Consider the following 16,870-nt stretch of genomic DNA (forward strand, 5'->3'; position numbering starts at 1 on the left):
GTGCTCGTGGTTTCCAAATATGTATCTCACAAAATTGATCGTCCCTCTTTGAAACGCGTATGCACGCGTTTCCACGGTGAACCGTTTGTCTTACACATATCTTATTATATGAAACTTAATGGAATGAACCTTAGGTTTTCTCACATATTTTGATAGATAAAATGGAATTTTTATTGTCATATTTATCGTCATAGCAAAGAAGATTTCAGTGATTAGTAAGAAATTTTATTCTACTAAGATTTTAAAGTGTTATTTAACTAATCAAATGTAAATTTATCCGATGAATTTATACTAATGGTACTTTTTTTTTGAAGACCTAATCGATGTACATGTGTACAGAGAAAAACTAGCATCCGTTAATCGAATGACTTGTCTAATAAATTGTTTCTTTTCTCGTGTAATTTACCTTGACTTTATGTGAAAGACTACAATATAATTCTTTTGTTCTATGAACGAACTTGTGATCAACGCTGATGGGTCCAGACCGTGATCGCGCCATCGAGCAATTTTCACCGAGAAAAAATAGCTCCCGCTCATTCGTGAGTTACGTTACTCTGTTTTTTTTATCACGTGTACACGACGAATTTTTCATTCTCGCAGCTACTGGCGCGGCTGCCTTTGACATATATTTTTATCGATTTATCGAATCACTCGCTCTAGTTAATCCGATCGGCGACTGATTTAACATTTATTTTAATAACGTGCATTGGATCGTAAAAACAGAAATTCAAGAGGTACAGTTACGATATAATAATTAACAAGTCACCTACTTAAAGTGCACTGGCTTTCTGATGATCGGAAAGGGAACTCGATTATTTAAAGCGCAAAAATATATTTTATTGTACGTAACTATTTTTTCATTTTTCAAAATATATTAAAATAGTTAAACATTTCCATGTTTCTACCTTTGAAGTAAAGTAATATTATGCAAAACGTTGAAAAATAATAATTCGACGTTTTATATTGAATGAGAAAATACAAAGTTGGTTATAATATACATACAAAAATATAATAAAATTTTTCTCGAATGTTTCGAAATGATAGATGAAACATTTTATCTAAAAAGCAACAGTATAGCATAATATTTCGATAAAACTAAAATCCAATTTTTTTCATCATTTTTTTCATCATTCTTTTTTAGCTTCTTTTCGTTATTCATAAATCATTATCAATCACACTTAATTTCATACGTTTTCTCGTGTCGAAACTACGTATCACAGCTTATCATTCCAAACGCTAAATACGATGATATTGTGCAGCAGGATATCTGGTTGAAACGAGTCGACGCGCATTCACAAAAACTTGAACCGTCGCCGGTGATTTCATCGTCAGTTTCGCGCTTCCTCAACGGCTAAAATGTTCACAAATGTATAGCGATGCCGCCGAAAGGCAATAAAGACGGTCATAAACGCAACGCTTTGCTGCCAATTGCGCAGCACAGTTTCGTCCACGTTCAGATTATCGTCAACATATCGCGTCTAAACCGTTTCTAAATACGTTCGGTAACAGTTTCAGAAATCTCATCGCCGGTAATGGGCTCGATGAAAGCGCGAATACAGTATCCTCGTAATGAATTGTCATAAAAAGACGAAAATTGAACGAAATCTAACTCTATCCTGCGTCGTTTTTTCGCTGATATCGTTAAGCAAAATCACTTTACTTTTATCCAGCAGTTTATCGACATATTTTTTTCCTTTCACGATTTTCGAATAAAATATTTTTTAGACGTCTCTTGAAAATTTTGTTTCAAATATCTTGATGGGTTCGGTAAATGAATGTCATTTGATTTAATGAAATAAATAATCAATCGAAGCATTGAAAAGATCGAACGTCAGCCGGCCATGTTTGAGTGAAACTCTCGTCATTAACGTTTAAACGCTTCGATCAATTGAAACCAATCCGGTGTGAAAGTGTCGATGGTTGATAAAAATTGACAGCGCGCTTCGCTCAATTATTTAAGTTAATGAATATCCTCGACTGACGGCCTGTGAACATTCGAGTGTTAATTTCGTCGATAATGATAACGCGAAAATCGATATTTTTTTTCACATGATCCACTGCGTCGTTATTTTGATGGACCAATGTGGCAGAATTGCGTTTCAGTTACATTGAGCTTTGTTGGAATTTTTATACACGTTCTCTGTGTGGAAAAATTTAAATATCGAATATAATGAAAATTTCTTTAAGGTCTTCTTCGTTATTCTATTCTAGTGTACTCGATAAGTTACGTTCAATGGCAGAATATACATAATGTGCTTGGTAATAATTACAGCGGTAGTTATGAATTTCATTTATTTATTTGTTAAGTGATCTTTAAAAAAATACATTATAATCTAATTAAATACAACATTAACCCTGAACATCGGATCATTTCATGAACCATTTTATCATATTGCTGAATTACTTACGTATCTTGAATTCGGTTCTTCGGCCGAATTTAACCATCCTCTAAGAATTAAAATGACAAAGGAGCTTCGAAAGTTCCCAGAAATACAGCAAATATTATACCTTCTGTTCTTCCTGTTCCAAAACAGCTACCTAGTACTTAAAACCTTCTAAAACTTCAACAGGACAGCTGCCATTAATCAAAACATCTCCGATCACGAATCACGCGCAAACATTCCTGCTAACAGCAGACCAACAAAAACTTCACTTTTGAAGCCTGATCAAGCCGGCGCACTTTTTGCTTGCCTCTATCACCGAGTCGATCGGCATTGTCCTCTTCAAACAACCGCTCTATATTTAATCTCCTCGGTAAAGAGCTATCAGATGCGCATTCTCACGACCTTTTTATCATGACGGAGATGCACGCGTTCTCGTGCTGTAAAACGTGCGATCGTTCACGCGGTAAACTTTCATCGGGAAAGTTGAATGATCGATAGATGACGCGACTCTGTCTCAAAGGTTCCCAGGATGACGTCACAGGGGAAACAAAACCAAATGTCGATGACGTCGCGGACTACGAGCGTAGAAGTCAGCCGTGACGACGTCAGTTCAATGAGTGAGAGGGTAGAAAGCGTATAGACAGGGTGTATAACTCCCTTGTAGAGAGTTAGTAGTTGCACGTAATTATTCAAACTCAGGGGATAGCTTGAAGTTCAGGTTGCTCTATTGATCGGGCAATGGTCGAACAGACGCGGTTGAAACGTAAGTTTTGACCGCGTTGCGCCGGCTGGTTTTCTCTTATTGCTAACTTTATTAAATGTAACTGAATCATCGCCACGGATTTTGATCTAAATTTGTTCGCGGTAGTTGGACGCGGTATTCTTTTCAGTCTAAAAAAGACTGTAGTATTCCTTGTTGCCTTGAAACGGATCCCTGTCTTCGATCAATTTACCACGTTTAGATGATCCCAGATTTCGAATCGTTGCCTTTATTTGTCCTCTTATGATATACGGTATATGGAAACGGAAGTCGTATGTTTTATTTTTTGAAGTGCTTTTGAAATGCTTCTATTTTATTATTAGAGGGTATATTAAAGAGTATACTTTTGCTGAACATAATCTCATTTATGCAATTGGCAGCACGAGGTAAGAAATTGTAATATTTAAGTAGGTATTTTTTATTTACTTTTATTATCATGCATATAAAATGCTACTGATTTGGATACGAATTTTCAATGGTATTTTTCGAACAACTCTCACTGATGCAAAGGTAAGAAATATAAACCATTTGAATGTAAAAACCTTCCAAGTTTCGTAAATGTATATAATATTAATTCGGAAAATTGTAAATGGATTTATTTAACTTTTAATAAGCATTTATACTATCGAAAGACTTTTAGGAGTAATAAAGAATAAAATATACTTACCATAAAATCCCATATGCGTGTCACGTCTCGTAACGAAAGAAAACAGAACATCCGGACAATCCAAGATTCTGTACGCGTCATTTATTATGCAAAAGACAATGGACTTCTCATAAGGGTATACGTGAATAAATAGCACATACGAATCCATCGTTTATTAAAGCAAAACTTTATTATAGCAATAGTGAACAATGGATAACTATTAAAGATTTTTAACATGTTTTTTTTTTGATAAAAATAGCGATTGGATGTTTAGGTTTAAGTATTAGGTGAATATCTAAAGGGTCTCTTACCGTACGAAGTTGTTCGAACTAAAAGAAGTGTCTACAGTCGTGTGTTTAATGATGACAATCGCGCGAACGCGTAGATACGTGTGAATTTTCCATTGGTGGCGCAAGTGCAGCGTGAATCCAAAGAAAATATCGAAAAAATTAAAAAACTAACAAACTACCCCAGCGATATTTTATCTTATGCTAATTAAATGATAAAAATTGACAGTCACTATCGAATATATATCGAAAGTATATAAAATAATATTAATATATAAATAATATGTCTAGTTAATATATAAAAGAGTAAAGCGTCCAAATTTCTCGGAGCTCGTTCGTACACGAAATTGTCGCGATATACGCGTCAGTTCGTACCAACCAACGCGCAAACAGTAGAAAATTTAATCGATAGCAGAGAAAACGCGTGCAACGTCCGTTTTTCTCCAATAGGGAAGAAAACCGAATAATAGCCTTAATTGCGTTACATGCACCATTGCCATTCGAACAGAATGTTTCGAACGGGTATTAACGCACGAACTCGAATGACTATTCGGTAGAAAGCGAAGGAACTTTCGAAACGAGCCGAGACGCAGGCCACGCCTCTTTTGATCTAAAATAAATTTCTTCGCTCGTAAAATAAAAGAGATTCTCGGATTCACGATGTACTTTGGTCCGACTCTATTTTCTACCCTTGATCGCTGTAGTCGAGAGGGACGAGCGCTATACAAAAAAATAAAAAGAAAAGAAACTCGTACAAACGGTAGAAAAGTTACAGAACGAAAGAGGATAAAAATAGGGAGGAAATAAAATCGAATGGCAAGGACGGTAAAAATAATAACGATGATGATGATGATGAGAAACAAGTTACACAGTGGCGAAATGATGAATCTCACGCAGCATTCTCTCTTACTCTCGTTCTTTCTTTCGCAGAATTTCTCTGTCGCAATCGGTGGAGATTGTCGTCGAAACGATGTCAAACCGAAACGTTACGAGAAGACAATCAATGACGCGCAAAATATAAAAAAATGGGATATCGGATGGTGTGTGAAATTAGGAATAAAAAGAAAAGGTTCATGAGCGTGGTCATGTATGATAAATTCGCTTACAAAATGTTTGCAGAGAGGCGATGAATGAAGCACATTAAAAAAAATGTCAGTTCGGTAGATCACCCTCCCACCCCACGTTCACCAGAAAATAAAAACCGATCCGTACAGAAATCTAGAGAACCTAAGACAGTCGTCGGCTAGTCCTAATGATATATTTGAATTAGTCGTTACCGCCTACCCTACTCTCCTCCTTATATCGTAGTAATAAGTCATCGTAGTTAAGTGTTTCATTTAGGGCATTCGCATTCTTCCATCATTCTTTCTCTCTTGCATTTTCTCACTCTCGCTTTCATGTATCTCGAGTAACTGTCGTCACGGAGACGTCTTTTCGTACAGCGTACACTAAATCGAGCTATAACCTATCTTTGCTGACACGATTGTCGCCACTGGATCAGATCGATCGGAGTTCGCGATGGTCCCCAAGCCATTTTCACTTCGAAACCGTTGATTCACACGTTAAATAACCGAACCGTATCTTCTTATTCTTACAATCATCCGATCGATCAATTTACGAAAACGACAATCTCGATTCCCAGAAGAAAATGAGCTCTTCTATCTCCGGTCAGTATACTCCTTCTACCTCCATCTGCTTCCATCGCGATCCAGCCACCACGATCGTGTCTACGCAATATACAGTACTCCGATAATATTACAAATAATATATCTAACAACGTTAAGTTCATCTTAGATTGCTTTCCGTGATCACGCCGACTCGTTCTACGGAGTCTGAATGTGCACTCGTCGAGGGCTCGAACTAGGATCATTCGCGGCAACGGATCGTTTAAATTGGCGTTTCATCGCTCGATCGTTTTATCGATCGCGCCCGCTTTTCTTCCTCGCTGGCCGTCGACGCGTACACGAGAGACTCGTGGTTCAAGATTATTGTGTACCTTAGTAATCCTCTGTGCCTTTGTCCTGTTTTCAGTTCCGCTTTCTCTAATATCGAGCTCTCTAACTACTCTCTTATGCTCTTTTACTGCTCTCCTCTGTTATTCGTCTTTTGTTATTTCCCCTCTTTTTCTCTTTTTAAATAGCTTTTCATAGAGGTACGATATAGGTAAGTTACTATTATTCTTTGCGTATCGCTTCGTCACGACACACACGCGTCTTGATACAGTCTCCCTTTCATTCTGTCTTCGTTATTCGTCATTTAGATTCTCGTTAGCCCTCGCCATCCACTCACACATCGCGTCGATTACTTTGGAATATTCTAAGTATAGCTGAAATATTCTCATTGCCAGTCAGTTTCACTCTAGAGTCGACGCGAAACGTTTCCGTGAATGATCCTCGAGAATTACAAGTAGACGAACCCGAAGAGAAAAATTCCTTTTCTCCGATCGTCTCGAAGGCAACTCTTGAACTCACGATCCGCGTTAATAGGACGCACTCTAAGGTATTTCTCCGTTCATCATCTTATTTGCTCGAAAATTAAATCCTTACGACATAATACTATTCAATACCTGTTTCAAGCTCATAATAAGTACATATTTGAAGATTAAATTACCGATTATTGTATTAACCTTACACTTCTACCATCTTTTCTCCCCCTTCTTCATATACATTTATATCTCTTCATTCTCTCTCTTTCTTATCGTGCTTATCAAGCACTCGTTCACACTATATCACGCATACATTCGTTTTCTCATACTATATCTGACAGTGTACCTTTGTATGCCGTCGACGCGATAGATACAGAACAGAAAATCGTCGAGCACGGCGTTCCAAACCTCTGTACAAGAATAACTAACGGTTCACGCGCGTCGAGTCTACCTCCGATTGGCCCGCGGTCCTCGTAACTTCCGGTTGAAGTTAAAACTTCACATACGGCGAGGAGAAAATGGCGCGCGGGTCACGAACGGTCGCGACGTGAACCTCTCAACAATACGAACGTTTATGTACAAACTTAAGGGCAAGAGCGAAACTATCACCGATACATCGGTGTTTTTTCTTTTTTTATTCTTTTTCTTCACCCATTTTTCTTCTTCTTCCTCTTTTTCGCTTGTCTACATTATTATACTTATTATTTCATTTATCGTTCACCGTATCTCATTTTGCAGCATTTCGATCGTCGTCCTTCGTCTCTGAGGGAACTCCGGTCCGTGCATACGCGCGCGCTCTCTCTCTCTCTCTCTCACACACACACACACACACACACACACACACACACACACACACACACACACACACACACACACACACACACACACACACACACACACACACACACACACACACACACACACACACACACACACACACACACACACACACACACACACACACACACACACACACACACACACACACACACACACACACACACACACACACACACACACACACACACACACACACACACACACACACACACACACACACACGAAACGAGAGGTGTCACCACCTCGCTACGGTCTATATTTTATAGCCTACGTATGTATACTAGCGATGGCGAACTGGGTCTTCAGGAAACAGCGACCGTTCCACGAATTGTTTAATACAGCACCGGTAAGCATCCATCTCCGTCGGTAGAAGCAGTTGTGATCGTCGAGAAGTTTGTATCAAAGAGTTTAAACGGTTAAAATGGTAAAGATGGCAAATAAATGGTAAATTTCAGAAAAATAGAGAATGATTTTTCTTTAACCGTAAAAAAAAGATGTGAATTCCATGCTTGATATGGCGTTAAGGTTCTGGAATAATTTAATTTAGTTAGAAGGACTAGAATTATCTGAATAAAAATTCGATAATTTTATTAGTTAATAAGTGGTAGGTCTGAATTTTAAGCTAACATCTCTTATTCATACCGGAACATTTTCATTTTTGATGCTCACATCGTTTACCATTTCAAGTTCTCGATTACTTCCGACGATCCGAGTATCTACGTTTAAAATATTATACGATAAACTAATACTACGTGTAATATACTATAAAGGATTAAAATATTAAATTATCGCGGAGAAATCGTACGAAATAAGAACTAGTAGAGATGAAAGGAAAACTTGCGGAGAACAGAGAACGCTATTATTCTTCGCGTCTACGATTGTATCGTTCCGAAGAGAATTTTTATAAAAATACCATGCACTATGACGATCCTATTTACATACGGACGTTCCCGGACCGGAAGAGAAACGACTTTATACGTTTAATCGAACAGCGGGAAACCTAAACGCGCTTCGCCACGGACATACATGGAAATATTAGAACAAGACCGGTAAATCGTCGATCAATGTTACTTAATCGAACGACGCGATCGAGCGAACGGAAAACGAACAAGAGAATGTATTGCTCGCCGACATTTGTCTTGCTGTCGAAGCTGCTTGCTGCTCGAAACGAGACATCCGTGTTCACGAGCGCGTGGATTTCGAAACTGTCTCGAACCGATCGTCTGTCCGATTGACCCGCGATTTACGTCGATTTGCTGAACGATTTAAGCTCGATCGAGACCCGATTCAATCTGGCGAAAATCGTCGAGCAAAAACGGAATTATTCTACTCCTAGGCTCGGAGATATATACGAGAATCTGTTTGAATCTTTGGCATCCAAAAAGATAAATACTCGAGGAAATTCGAGTAAACGTAGAAGTTGGATGCAGATAGATTCGTGTGATAAATCTGCGTGTATTACTATCCAAGTATACAAGTATGTGTTTGTCTTTTGTGTGTGTGTGTTTGTATAGGTTTGAAGAGCGCATAGTGAATATGAGGATGGCAGGCCTTATTACCGATCTCCAATACGCGTCAGACGCACCTACGTAGCACCTTTAGAGTTCTCGTGAATGATTATGGTAACAATGATATCGTTGAGTGATTAGGATGGCTGTGAATACGGGCTCGATTATAGCGATATGGATGGAATTGTCTTGGTTAGCATTTTGGTAATTTAGAATCATACGAAGGAAAAGAGAACGATCGATTAAAATCTTAACACAATTCGAAACACTTATATTTATAAATGTTAATAAATTAGGCTAATTAGATTGTCATCGAATTTTCCTTAGTCTGGCTTTCTAGCTTTTTCCTAAATATCGAATTCTAAATCCGACATTAAAGATTTTTGATTAAAATTTAAATACACGAGTTCGTGATTCATGAAATTATTGGAAGAATACTTAAATCCAGTTAATCGATACAATTTCTTTCTGTACGTTTAGAATTCAACAATTGTCACATTCATAAAACTGAGTAACTAACTTTCCTTTCTCATTGTCTCCAAGATATTATATCTGAATACTGACAAAACTCGAGAAATGTTGATTTCAAAGACATTTCAATAAAGTCGCGACAAAAGAACCCAAAAACTACAATGCTATAACTATAATCTATGGGACGAGGAACAGAATCGCATCGATCGATCGATGCATCTACGCTATAAAAAAAAAAGGTGAAAACAAGTTGAAAACGATTGTTTCGTCGAGTAAGGGTGATGAAAGGAATCGTGCGAGTCGAAGACAAAGGCGGCGGTGCACGTCGCGAAAACTGTTGATATGAAAAAGTTAACAAGCTAATAATAAGTTGAGGTGATCGCGCGCGCGCCACCTACGTGGTAGCCGATTAATAATCTCATGTGTAACTTTGCGTGACGTTTGAAAACGCATCGACGTTATGTCGCGTTCTCTCCCTGGACGCGTTCCATTCTTATCCATTCTCTCTTAATTTCACTTTCTTCATTAGCAAATTGATATACAACTTACATACAAGATTGTGTCGATCCTGACTCGTTATCTTTGACTCGTTAAAACTACACTGAAGCTCGACCTTATGGTATTTATTTTCTCTCTTCTCTTTTCGATCTCGTCGTCGCCTTTTACTCTCGGTTGTTTGCTCCTGTAACCTCCCAATTCTCGATAGAGCGACCAACCTCTCTCTCTCTCTCTTTCTCTCTCTCTCTCTCTCTCTCTCGTCTCGTCTCGTTCGTATCACAGATCTAAGGAAACAGGAGGATTGATTTCCGGTTTCTAAACGCGTTACTTCGCGGACGGACGCCTCGATTCGAGCCGCGTTTTCGTGATCACCGATCAACCTCCGCCACCACGGACGATCAATCTCGACGATCTCTTCTAATGACCCTTCCCTGACCTTGTATCTTCCTCGCTCGAGGAACCGTTCCACGGCGTGAGAAAGCTTAGGAACCGTGTGTGTATCAGCGTGCGCAGTCCACGTGTATTATTGTTGCCCTACCGGCCGAGTTATTCCTATCGTCGTTCGCGTTTAAGGCGCACTTTCTCTCGAGACGACCCTGGAATCGCGTTCTTCTTGACTGCGTCGCGTGTCATTTATTTATACACGGGGTTAATGAAAAGTATTCGTGGAGAGGGTTGTCCATTGAAAACGAAACCGGATCCTTGACAGTGCTCCACCGTACACGCGCATTATGGCATTATGGCAATATAGAATGTAAATGATACTATGATTAATGTAAAAATGACGAGCGATCGTGCGATGAACACTGCGCGTTGCGGACAGCCTCGTTACACCGATTGGTTACAAGTAACCTCGAAATATCGATATTTCTGTGAATATTTCTCTCTTTCATATGAATATTTCTGTTTCGTGGGGATATTATCTTTTTATTTATCTCGCAGAAACTTGAGAGTTAAGCGAGAGACACGTTCCGGGCGGGTGATGAGGCCAATCAGAACGAGGCTCGTTCGAACGATCGAAGACGAACGTTACTGTGAATGTGATGAAAATGTACTTGTACTTCGGACGTTTGACTTGCCGGGTATTTGCTGCAGATGTATTTTCGTGGCTTTCACTTAGACGAAAAATCGTCAGCGGCAAGAAAGACAAAGACAGTGGTGTAACCGGTCAGAAGGTGAGTGAGGCTCGTCCAACCGATCGAGGATGGATGTCGCGGTGAACATGATGCTCGTGTTTCGGACATTCGATTTGCCGGTTCTTTTGATACGGACGCGTTTCGTGGCTTTCACTTGGACGAAAGATCGTCGGCAGCAAGAAGGACAAAGGCAGTGGTGTAACCGGTCAGAAGGAGAGTGAGCCTCGTCCAACTGATCGTGGATGGACCGCGATTCTTCGGCAAGACGCTCGCGCGTGGCAGTATGTCGGGATCTCGGCTCGACGAGGGCTCCAATGATCGGCTCCATCAGACTAAGGGGGTGCCGTACACCTCGTTCGTGTGTAAATTTTGATTGCTGTCGTTTTGCCTCGATGCGCATTGCTACAACAGAGAAAATGGTGGGGATCCTCAAGCAAACGATAAGTTGAACGTTACATAATAATTGAGAGGTGAATATATTTACGTTTTTTCCAATATAAATAAAAACGAATTATACGATTGGATCAAAAAATCTATTATTTGGATTCTATTGTGCAAATAATGATATTAATAAATTGATGAATAAGAAATTGTAGCATATCTTAGTCATAGACTTTTGTAGTGCAAAGAGTTTTTACAATTTTTAAATTTTATATCGATTGGGGCAATCAGTTTGTTTATAATTTGAAGTATATCTTTATATATTCTTGATTGTGAGATCGAAAGCGTAACAATGCATTTAAAAACACAATGGTATTTCGAAGAAAGTTGTCTTGCGTAACTATAGTTCTAATAGCTTTCCCATAGCTCACTTTCTGTGAAAAATATTTGCAATGGTGACACATTGTACGTAATTCATAGGACGACTATTCTATAACATAAGTAATTTTGCCAGTTTACTTTTCTTATTTCAAATTACAATCGCATTTATTTCAATTACATCAAATTACACTCTATAGCGTTTATCTTCGCATTTATGCAAAAAGGGAAGGGAAACCTCTGACGAATATCATATTTCCTTTTCGATAGAATGGGCATACGTATAAAAGATCTTTGGTAGTTTTTATCTTCAATTTGTATTGCATTATACAAAGCTCTTTAGATCGTAACCATGTGCAGTAAAGGAAAAGAATTCTCGCGTGAAAAGTAAACAGCTTGCTACGAAGCTTTTGTTTTTTCAAGGATGAATTCAATTTTCTAAGGAACTTCGCATTCAGAGTTAGATTACATATTTGCCAGCGTTATATCAAACGATTTCTTCTTGCAAACCACGCGTCTCCTTTATAAAACTTTTCAGATTTGTCACCAGCTGTATATATAAGCAATCACACTCACAAACGAAACGAATTAATGACATTGATTTCTCGACAAGCAAAGAATACAAAATTATTAAAACCACGAATAAAAGTACAGAAATAGAAAGATTCTTGCCGACAGGATCATAGAAGATTACAAAAAGAATATTTTCATTCATATTTCATCAAAGGTTTCCAGGTTTCGGACTCATAAACGAAACGAATTAATGACATTGATTTCTCGACAAGCAAAGAATACAAAATTATTAAAACCACGAATAAAAGTACAGAAATAGAAAGATTCTTGCCGACAGGATCATAGAAGGTTACAAAAAGAATATTTTCATTCATATTTCATCAAAGGTTTCCAGGTTCGATCGCAAGCATCAACAAAAATATATTCGTGGGATCAAAGCATGTCGACTTACCGCTTGCTTCCTTTCCCAACTCTTCATGGCCGACTTGTACTTCTCGAATTCGTGACACCAATCCGAGTATATCTTCTGATAGTCGTTTGACTTGGCTGGCGCAGAGCATCTGTGTGCGTCCACTGTGATGTTGTACGAGCAGAGGAGCGAACCACCGAGCCAACAATCGTATCTTCCGGCGTCTTGCTCGTTCACGCCAACGATCACCAGGCCCTTCTCGGACGTCTCGATGAACTTGTCCCCCCCAGCACCGTACTTGTAGGCTATCTGATACCTGCCTTTCTCCTTGCTGTAGTGGTACCACCTGACTTCCTGATTCGCCAGCACTTCCGGCATCTTCACGAAGCAACCGAGATGCACCGACTGGCCCCAGGTGACTACGAGCTTCCGTTTACCCACGCTACTGTCGCAAACGTCTGCCGTACTGTTTGACACGTCCTGGAGAAGCCTGTAAAACAATAAAAATACGATCATAAGCATAATGTTTCGTATTATTCATGTTTCTGTTGTGAAACTTTATTATTTATTAGCATTTGCAACTTTGTTCGCGTGGGCTACTAATATCCGGAACAGTCTATAAACAGATGAATTTCTATGAATGAAATATTTTTTATATAGATAGGCTAGTAAAAGATATTAAATTATAAAAAAGCTCCATTTCAGAACAAACACGTAAACAATAAACATCGTTGCTTGATCTCTACCAAACATGGGAGCGCATACGATTCAGATGTTAGGTTACTTCTTAGCTTCTACAAAACGAATTGAGATAAAATATATTCTATTTTTCCCCTCTCGGGCAGTAAGCGATACAACAGGAAAAAGTCCACCAAAATCCGCTCAATAGTTTTTACGTGATACGAGTACAGGCAGACAAAGAAACGGACAAAGAAAAATTGTAAAAATTATTTTCTTGGACTCCAAAGCTTATGAGCTGTTCCTAAATGATCGCTTTATTTGTTTCTATCCAATGTATATACTATACAATCCTCCTACTGTTTTATTACATATATATTATATATTATATACATTAACATTAAGACTATCAAAATACTCGAAATAATCAATTCATAAATTTTATAGAAATTTTATAGATCGAGTTTAGATCTTTGAGGATTTCAATAATTTTTCTGTAAAGTAGTTTTCCGAAAAGATAGGGATTTATTCCCTTTCGTATTATATCTGTTTTTCGTTCCACTTTCTTCGATACACGCTTAACAGTTCTTTTTAACAGTATTTCTCACAAATTTTAAAACATTCGTGAAATATATTTAATTCGTTGTTATTAGGGAGAAAAATAATTTCCTATTAATATGAGTCGAGTATCATCCATTATGAACGGAGATAAAACAAAACTTTGCATTATATGTTATAACAAATGTATATATCTTTAAATATATAACCGATCGGATAGATGGAACGGATTGTGTTCAAAAGGATTTAAGCGGGTTATGGAAATTTCAGGAAGGAAAACAGTGGAGTCGGGGCAATGTTCGTTCGAATTTATTAAACTGGACCAACTTAACTAGGTCATTCTGTGCATGAAAGTTCACTGTGAAATGTTGAACATTGAAAACATGATAATGTTTAACTTTAGAAAAGTACTTAATCGAACTACATTTTTTTCTTCCACGTATTATCCTCGTACCATTTGTTACCTACGCTGTAACTACCTCTCGGTATAAAATATAATAAATTTGTAGGATAATAAACTCGTCAAATATAACAGTCAGCATTTATAAAATAATAATATTTGCACAAAGTATTCTGTCAACGTCTTATTTCTACCATTTCATATATTTTTCATGCACAGTCATATTGTGTTTTTTAAATTATTATGCGTTCAAAAAATCGACGTTCTAATTTGAATCGCATTTTTTGTAATAAATATGATAAAATATAAACTCCACATTTTTGTATAAATATACCGACAAAGGTGATAAAGCTGTTGTAATCTTTGATTTTTATTTTTAACCTTACTCTTATCTTTACAACTAAAGAAGCTGCAACTATTTAGACGATCGATATATATTGTCAATACAATGTTGAGAACTCTGAAATATTGATAATAACATTAATCGTCTGATTAATTCTCCTTAAGAACACTTCTGATCTGTTAAGAAAATCTTCAATATAAAGTCGAAACAGGAACGCGTATACATAACAATTCTTTCATGTTTTGCTCAAACTTGAGATATTTTCCAATATTGAAAAATGTAGAATGGATCGAAGATGCCGGAAAGAACGCAACAAGGTTAACGTAGAATACTTGCAAAAATCTTGACTGTCATTACAAAATATATCAAAACCTAAGTATTAAGTATAATATAAGATAATATCTCTAATTCCATTTCTGGATATAATTCTTAAAGGGTATAACAATAAATTTTTATTGGATTCCAAACTCGAATTCTCTTTCCAATTACATTACATCGTTAGATCTAATCGCATTGGATTCAATGTCATTTTTGGAACTTCGAATAACGATAAAGCAATACACTCACCCAGGTTCGTAAGGTTTGCACGTGTTCGTGTCCTTGTCCCAGCCGCAGTAAGGATCGTGAACGCAGCGGAGACAATTGTCGTATCTACGGGTGCACATCACCAGGTCGATCTGTTTTATTCGATGGTCGGAAGCGACGTAAAGAGCCTTATGCTCCTTCGAGATTTCCATCGCCTGAATCGGTTCGCCTGGCGTCACGTCAAAAACATCCAACAGAATAGATTGCGAATCGCCATTATTATCTATCCATTGAACAACTTTGTGTACACGTCCGTCACCTGTAACAAACGAGAATAACGCGTTCACAAACACAATTAATACAGACAACGTTCTATTAAATTTATAGCAGAAATTTATCGTGAAAACATTATCTTTGTCGATTAACAAATTTTTATGTTACAGACTTTCTATCACGTAGGTAATTCATAACAGTCGACAGCAAAATACAAAAGAAGATTAAAGTGCAGAAGATTGAAATACACAAATGTTACTTTTCTATAATTAATGCGTTTTATATCGCAAATACCATCGATAACGTAAAAAGTATCAAAGGCAATGATTTCAAGAGGCAAAGAGATATTTTTTTCCAATCGATTTCATCAAAGACTCATTTTGGCCTGGCTCAGGATTTCAAAGAAGATCAAAATGTTAAGAATTAGGTGTAACTGCTATATTTCCATAAAGTTCCATTAAAAGTTAATCTTCGTACAGCGCGAAACATGTTAAATATTCTGAAGTAACTGTTTCACCTGGAATTAAATTACTGACAAGACTCTTGCACCTTTCTGAACTCCAATCTTGTTGAAAGAAGCGCTTCCTTCTCTACAGATTTTTTTCTATTCTTGATACATACCGCGATGATAGAAAGTAATTTGTTTCGTTCATGCAATTAGAAGATCCTGATATTAATCGATAATAGAAGTTACAACGTGTAATTAGTCACGGACTTATGTCGTGTTTTTGTAACTTGTTTCTTGTACAGTTTGCAAATGTACAGGAGACTTCTGATTATATTAGTTTTTAGCGCTAATAGACACTAGACAGTTGACTGTGAGACGAGAACTGCGATTGCGATAGCAGATTGTACGAGTCAACTGCAAGAACTTTGAAGTTCGCTCATGATTATCTTGCCGAGTTTCTCGACGACAAATCGGCCAACGGATATCAGCGCAAAACGCGCTCCAACCTAGCTACGAGTCCCGAATTAAATTTCTTATCACAATTTCCCGATTTAAAGTTTAATCCTGACACGATGAAAAATGTAAGTTATGAAACTACTGCAGCAAGTCGCTATAAACAAAAATACTACAACTGGAAAAACAGCTTCGATATATATTCTGGGGTTCATAAATCTTTAGATATTTTGTTTAGAATAATGATAAATTAATTTTATACTCGCAAAATAAAGTTGACAGTTATTAACGGTTTGATAGAAGAAATAAAGTTCTATTGTATTTTTATTAATATCTTGTCTAAAATCGTAAAGTATTGAGTCTAAAGTATATAGTACATAGTACAATATTTATTCAAATTATTATAATAATAAGTAATATATTGGAGTAATATATAGGAAGCATAAATACAGCAAATATAAAGAAATATAAGAAAATATTAATTACAAACCAGATAAGATTCATCAATTTCGAAATGAAAATCAATTAATCGTTGAACAGAACATATAATCATAGC

The 16,870-nt window shown here is 37.3% G+C and overlaps 1 protein-coding gene across 5 annotated transcripts in view; it reads right to left on the reverse strand.

Moving 5' to 3' along the window:
* Positions 1-3,958: 3,958 nt before the first annotated feature.
* The window catches only part of LOC126915887 (semaphorin-2A), a 558,427-nt gene continuing 545,515 nt past the window's right edge, over positions 3,959-16,870 (reverse strand). For all 5 annotated transcript variants that reach the window (XM_050721020.1, XM_050721018.1, XM_050721019.1 and 2 more), the window contains 3 exons: positions 15,183-15,459; positions 12,679-13,126; positions 3,959-11,357 (listed from right to left, as the gene is read on the reverse strand). In XM_050721020.1, the coding sequence (XP_050576977.1) occupies positions 11,283-11,357; positions 12,679-13,126; positions 15,183-15,459 (800 nt within the window). In that variant the 3' untranslated portion in view covers positions 3,959-11,282. The remainder of the gene's footprint in view (positions 11,358-12,678; positions 13,127-15,182; positions 15,460-16,870) is intronic.

The sequence above is a fragment of the Bombus affinis genome, chromosome 4 (assembly GCF_024516045.1).
Source record: "Bombus affinis isolate iyBomAffi1 chromosome 4, iyBomAffi1.2, whole genome shotgun sequence".
Taxonomy (NCBI): Eukaryota; Metazoa; Arthropoda; class Insecta; order Hymenoptera; family Apidae; genus Bombus; species Bombus affinis.